We start from the raw sequence: 6,000 nt of genomic DNA on the forward strand, positions 1-6,000 counted from the left end.
ATGTAGAGGAAGGTTATCTCCAGGCCTTGCTGGGTTCAGCATCCTTTACTGGAGCCAGGTGAGATTCAGTGAGATCTGCAGGTGGTTCCTCTGCCCATCTTTCATTGACTGGTTGTTCTGTGGGCATTGTCTAGAAAACTTGCCTAGGAGATGGCCAGAAAGCTGTGAAACACTCAGTAATATGCCGAGAGCTCAGTGGAAGAATCACAGGCAATCAGCAAGCCAAGCGGAAGGCAGCTAACCACTGAGTCTGCTGTTGTTGTCTTCAGTCCAGCCCTGGACCTCAGAAGTACGATTCAAAGGAAAAGGGGCTCATCTAGGCCCCTCAGTTATATTATACTTTTAAATGGACTTTCACAGGAAATTAAGCCTTCAGTGTGTGCTAGCAGAGAAAGACTTTTGTTTTGTTTTTCTTTTTCCAAAGGATGTTTTGAAGGTCGCTATTAAACTTGCGGTTGAAAGATAATGAACTTAGGTATCACTTGTGGAATCTGCAGCCAAATATACCACCACTAAAATATAAATATTTGTTCTTTTGCAGTCAGTATCTGCAGAACAGTAAGCGAAAGAGCCGGCCTGTCAGTGTAAAAACATTTGAAGATATCCCGTTGGAAGAACCAGAAGTAAAAGTAATCCCAGATGTAAGCACATCTTTTAAAAATAGTCTTAGAAATAATACCAAATAATACCAAAGGTGAAACATTAGCTAGGTAAATATTAACCTAAGCATTAGAGACTTGGAGCCTCATTATAAGGCTGTCCTTGAGGGTATGTGTGATGGGGTCATTACAGCAATGGAACTTATTGGGCCCCCTTGGTTTTTCCATAAGCAAAGCCCCTGGTCTAAGGTTCAAGACAATCCAGCTTCATGCCCAATTCCACTCAAGTGTACATAGATAGCATCATTGTGAAAGAGGGATAGAAACGGGTCTCCTCGGCTTCTTCTTCCTAAATTTCTCTCTTCTTCCAGGCCTGCGTCTATTTCTTGGAAGCAGTTACTTCCTTTTGTAGCCTGCACGGTTTCTGGCTATGATACCTTTACCTGCCTCTGCAGAATGTGGGAATGTTGTCTGATAGATGGGTTAGGAAATCAGTTTAATTAAGTAATTTTTCAGTGTACACAATCAACTATGCCATCTCATTGTCTCTTAAAAAGGACAACCAGACGGACAGTGGTATGGTTCTTGCATCTGAAGAGCTGAAAACCCTGGAAGACAGAACCAAATTAGCCCCGTCTTTTAGGTAAGGCTCAGCCAAAATAGAAGGACACATTTCAACAGGAATTTTTGGAAGGAACTTAGGACTTTGAGCGTAGGTGCAGAGTTTTCCCTTTTTGTGTCTTTGTTGGTTGGGCAAATTTGCATCAACCTAACTAATAAAGAATGGAGACAAATCAAACTAATTACCTGGCAAGTCTAAAAAAGAATCTGAAATAAGAGGATTTGGTCAGTTTTCATGAGAATTTATGAATACTAGGGGATTTTTGAGCATATTTACTGTGGTCAGTGGTTTGTGTGGTACTGGCTAAGTAAGAAAGAGGTCATTGGATGTGATCCTTAAAACTATTGAGATAGTTAAAATCTTTGTGCACTCTACTCTGAAGAATTTTCAAACTTGAACAGAAACGGGTACACCTGTCCTTATGAAATATAATGTATAAAGAAGCCGTTATCTATTTGCTTAAGATACTTAAATTTTTTTGGCTGAATTATTAAGTACTTAATTGTGGGAAAAATGCTGAATTTGGTTTTGAATATTTCTTCCATGTGATTCTGTAGGAATTGGTAGCTGTTTTGAGTGGATATACCCGCTTTTAACTTAACAAATAAATAAGATTCTGTATTTATAAGAATATTGGGATGCAGAGTAGTTATTTATTTGCTAGCAGGTTCACTCTAGGTGAGAATAGAGAAGACTTTGATCTACTTATAATCGAACTGTTGGATAAAATGGGACCCCCCCTTGGTATCGAGTGATGCTCATGTAAAACAAACAAACAAACAAAAAACCCATTAAAATGTGCCATTGTGCAATTTCATTGTCTGCCATAGGCCCAGGATGAGAGACTGGGAGAGCCAATCATATGTTTCATTCACTGATTCCAATATATTTGTTCAGCAATGAATAGGTACCATGCCATTGTCTGAGACACTAATAAGCTCATCTTATTGAGGTTGAATTGAAAGAAAAAATGTATATCTAGTCATTTGAAATAACTTTTAAACCATATATGAACACGGAGTTAATAAAATCCTTTTTTGCAGTTTTTAACGTGAATAGCTTGGTAAAACACCTACTAAGGGGGCAAAAAACCCCACACTTCAGAATGGCTTAAGCTCTACATAGCCTACACCAAGCTACAAAAAGCCTTTTTAAGCTTCTTTTCTAAGCTTGGACATGATTACCGTCTGTCACGATTCCACGCCATTGAAAACATTCCCTAGTTGCTGCTGAGTGATCCAGGTCCTCCGTCCTTCCAAAGAATGTGGGTTTGATGAGTAAAAAGCACTTTTTGACATGTCTGGCTTGATTGCACACACACGGTTCGACTTACTAAAGTTTAAAGTTGCTCAAGAACTTTATTAACACCACCCACAGGCCTTATAATCCCTTACTTGACAGTGTGGGGCAAGCACTAGCGGACTTTCAGAGCATCCCACTTTCGCTCCACATCCTGAAAGAGTCCCTTTGGCTCCTATCCTTGTATACAAACTTGTCAATCTGCAAGGCCATAAAAAGGTTCCATTGGTTGGAGCCTTCACATAACTCAGGAGAACCGCCTTTTATCTCGTCTCGGGCTTGAAAGACTTGGACCTGAATAAGAGGACTTATCTGAAACTCCAAATTCACGCGAGTACCTGAAAATAGACATTGTCTGAGTGAGGCTGCTATGTTGATTAACAAGTGGGAGGGAGAGGGACTGGTGTCTCCAGGGAGATGCCAGCCCACACGGGGTCGGGAACGGGGTTAGGATAAGATGCGAAAGAACTCCCTTCTCTCTGCCGACTCATTTGGTTGCCATCTCTTCTGCAGTGGAATGATGCCCAGCAAAAGCAAGGAGTCTGTGGCATCTGAAGGCTCAAACCAGACGAGCGGCTACCAGTCGGGGTATCACTCCGATGACACGGACACCACTGTGTACTCCAGCGAGGAGGCGGAACTTTTAAAGCTGGTAGAGATGGGACCGCAAGCTGGCAGTGCAGCTCAGATTCTCCAGCCTGACACTGGGATCACACTGAGCTCCCCTCCTGTGTAAAAGGAGGCACCCACGTCCCCCAGTCCTGGAAATCACATGAGAGGTGCTGCTCAGATTTTCAAGTGTTGTTCTTTCCACCACCAGAAAGTAGCCACATTTGATTTTCATTTCAAAAACAAGGACCTCGGACTGCAGGGAGGCAGTCCTCTAGGCATTTCCTGAGAAGATGCTTGTGACCCAAGAATGTGTTTGCGTCTTCTCCCGGTGTTGACCTTATTCTTTTTAAAATTCATTTAAAAAGCATGTCTGATGCCCCCTAATGAGGGTCACCCCAGGGGTTACAGCAAAAGAAGTTCAAGAAATGGCTTCATCCTCCAAGAAGTAGCAGTACCGGGGGAGTTGACACCTCTGTAAAACTAGAAGATAAACCAGGCAATGGAAGTGCTTTAGGTGTTGAAGATGGGAAAGACCTTTAGGGCTGAGTCCATCTAAGAAGCTTTGTTTAGGAGATGGGTCCTGAGCCAAGTCTTATGTGTGGGGTTTGGATTGATGGAAAGGAAGATGCCGGCTTGCTTTGAGGATGCACTGGAGCCTGCACATGCATTGCGTTGGCTCCGGTGGAGGTGGGCATAGGGTCTGTTAGGAAACGTAAAGGCTTCATACGAGGTGACTGGTTTCAGAAGGTTGCGTGCTCTTCCCATTTGGGCTAAATGAGAGTTCCTTGTGCTGTTTCTGACTCCTAATGAGAGTTCCTTCCGGACTCTTACGTGTCTCCTGGCCAAGCCCCAGGAAGGAAATGATGCAGCTCTGGCTCCTTGTCTCCCAGGCTGATCCTTTATTCAGGACACCACAAAGGACACTCAGGCTGTCTGTCGCGTCGAAGATTTCTGACTGTGTAAACCAGCTTCTGGTTTCTTCTGGATGAATACCGACATGTCTGTCCTGATGTGATATGTCTGAGCCTGAATGCAGTAGATTCAGTATCAAGCTGTGGTGTCAAAGCTTCAGGAAGAATATTACTCCCTTGTTCCTTCTCCCCTCTCCATGCCTTCCCCCTCCCTTCAGTATTTTCCTGACCTCCCGGCCAGTCAGTATTCTAGTAATTTGGCCTCTACACCCTAGTAAAAGCTGATTTGGTTTGTTCACTCTCTGAGTAATTATTAGCCAGATTTCAAAATTACTTTGTAGCCAAAGTTATAACAACAACTATTGTATTACTTAGACTTTTAACATGTAAAGCTCTTTCTACTGGTTTCTGCCCTTGTTCTTTCCTTTTTAAAAAAGAAAATGTATTTTTCGTTTGGTACCATAGTGTGAGATGCTGGGAACCATGACTATAAAACATGCTATGGCACATATATTTATAGTCTGTTTATGTAGAAACAAATGTAATATATTAAAACCTTATATTATATATAATGAACTTTGTACTATCACATTTTGTATCAGTATTATGTAGCATAACAAAGGTCATAAAGCTTTTAGCAATTGATGCCATTTTATTAAAAAAAAAGTGAAAAACTTGAAGTAATCCCTTTGCAAGGTTGCATCACTGTACCTATCATTTCTCTCACTTCTAGAATGGAGGAGGGGGAATCAGACATCATTTCCATATGGCTGTTTTTTATGTTCACTTGTTCCCTTATTCTTCTTATGAAGGATATTTTCATTAAATGTTTATATACTTTTTAAACCAATAAATGTATTCTTAGTTAAAAAAAAAATATAGTGGTATATAATACTATCACAGCTGTTTTGAGGGTAAATATTTCTGGCTTAATTGCTTCTACCCCTCCTCTTCTTCATTACACAAATAATTCACACACACATGCACTCTTGTTAAATTCCAAGCACTTCTGAGATTCTTAAAACATGGACTGAGAGATACCTGATAAATACTCCAACAGTATTTGTTGCTCGCTAGTAACCCCTGTGCCTGTTAGAACAGCCAACCATGAAAATCATGGGGCGAGAGATCCCGAGACAGGTGGCCAGACCTGGCAGCGCAGGGAAGCATGGAGCATATCTATAGTTTTCAATAATGCTTTACTCTATCCTTGCAGTGTCAGAACCTCAGATCCAACATTGCCATTTTAAATGATTACTTTTGCCTGAATTCAGTGAGTGGAATTATCCAAAGATCATTGACACCAAAGTGTGGTCCTACTCTTTCTTCGTGGGATTTTTTTATACAAGATTTTGAAACATTTATATAATCAAAAAATATGCCTTTTTTTTTTAAATGTCTTCTGGGTTTTTTAATCATATTGAGGAAGGTCTTCCCAATTCTAAAATAATGCAAAATTCTAAATTGCCTTCCTTCTTTTATTACATTTCAATCCATTTGGGATTTATTTTTGTATATGGAGTGAGGTAGGGATCTGGCTTTGTTTTCTTTAAGCGGCTGTCCATCATGGCAGCATTGTTTATTAAATATACCTCTTTTCCCCTGTGCTTGGGGAAATACACATTGTGCCATTTTTCAAACCCTATCATCTCACTGAGACATTCTGCACAACTTTATGATGGAAAAGAGGGTGCCTCCGGGTGTGTGTGGTTCCTGGGCACTGCACTTACAGACTGGGCCATTGGCTGGAGTTAGTGGAGTAGGGTCTTCTGACAGATGTTAAACTGTAGGTCACGCCTGGTCTTGTCTTTCCTATTGTTACAGTGTTGTCCAGTAAATGAATGGCAGAAGAGTCTAGGTTATTCAAGATGGAGAAGACCTCATAGACAAACAGAATTTTCTTCATTTGAGGAAAAAGAGATTTTATTTCTCATAAGCGGCCCCTGGCACTGTTTCC

General features: G+C 41.0%; 1 protein-coding gene across 2 annotated transcripts in view; it reads left to right on the plus strand.

Annotated features, from left to right (window-relative positions):
* The window catches only part of KDR (kinase insert domain receptor), a 44,662-nt gene extending 39,953 nt beyond the window's left edge, over positions 1-4,709 (plus strand). The window contains exons 28-30 of one of the 2 annotated variants that reach the window (XM_036853116.1): positions 542-641; positions 1,157-1,242; positions 3,034-4,709. In XM_036853116.1, coding sequence (XP_036709011.1) covers positions 542-641; positions 1,157-1,242; positions 3,034-3,256 — 409 coding nt within the window. In that variant the 3' untranslated portion in view covers positions 3,257-4,709. The remainder of the gene's footprint in view (positions 1-541; positions 642-1,156; positions 1,243-3,033) is intronic. The other variant, XM_036853117.1, reaches the window with a different exon arrangement.
* Positions 4,710-6,000: the final 1,291 nt, after the last annotated feature.

The sequence above is a fragment of the Balaenoptera musculus genome, chromosome 5 (assembly GCF_009873245.2).
Source record: "Balaenoptera musculus isolate JJ_BM4_2016_0621 chromosome 5, mBalMus1.pri.v3, whole genome shotgun sequence".
Classification (NCBI taxonomy): domain Eukaryota; kingdom Metazoa; phylum Chordata; class Mammalia; order Artiodactyla; family Balaenopteridae; genus Balaenoptera; species Balaenoptera musculus.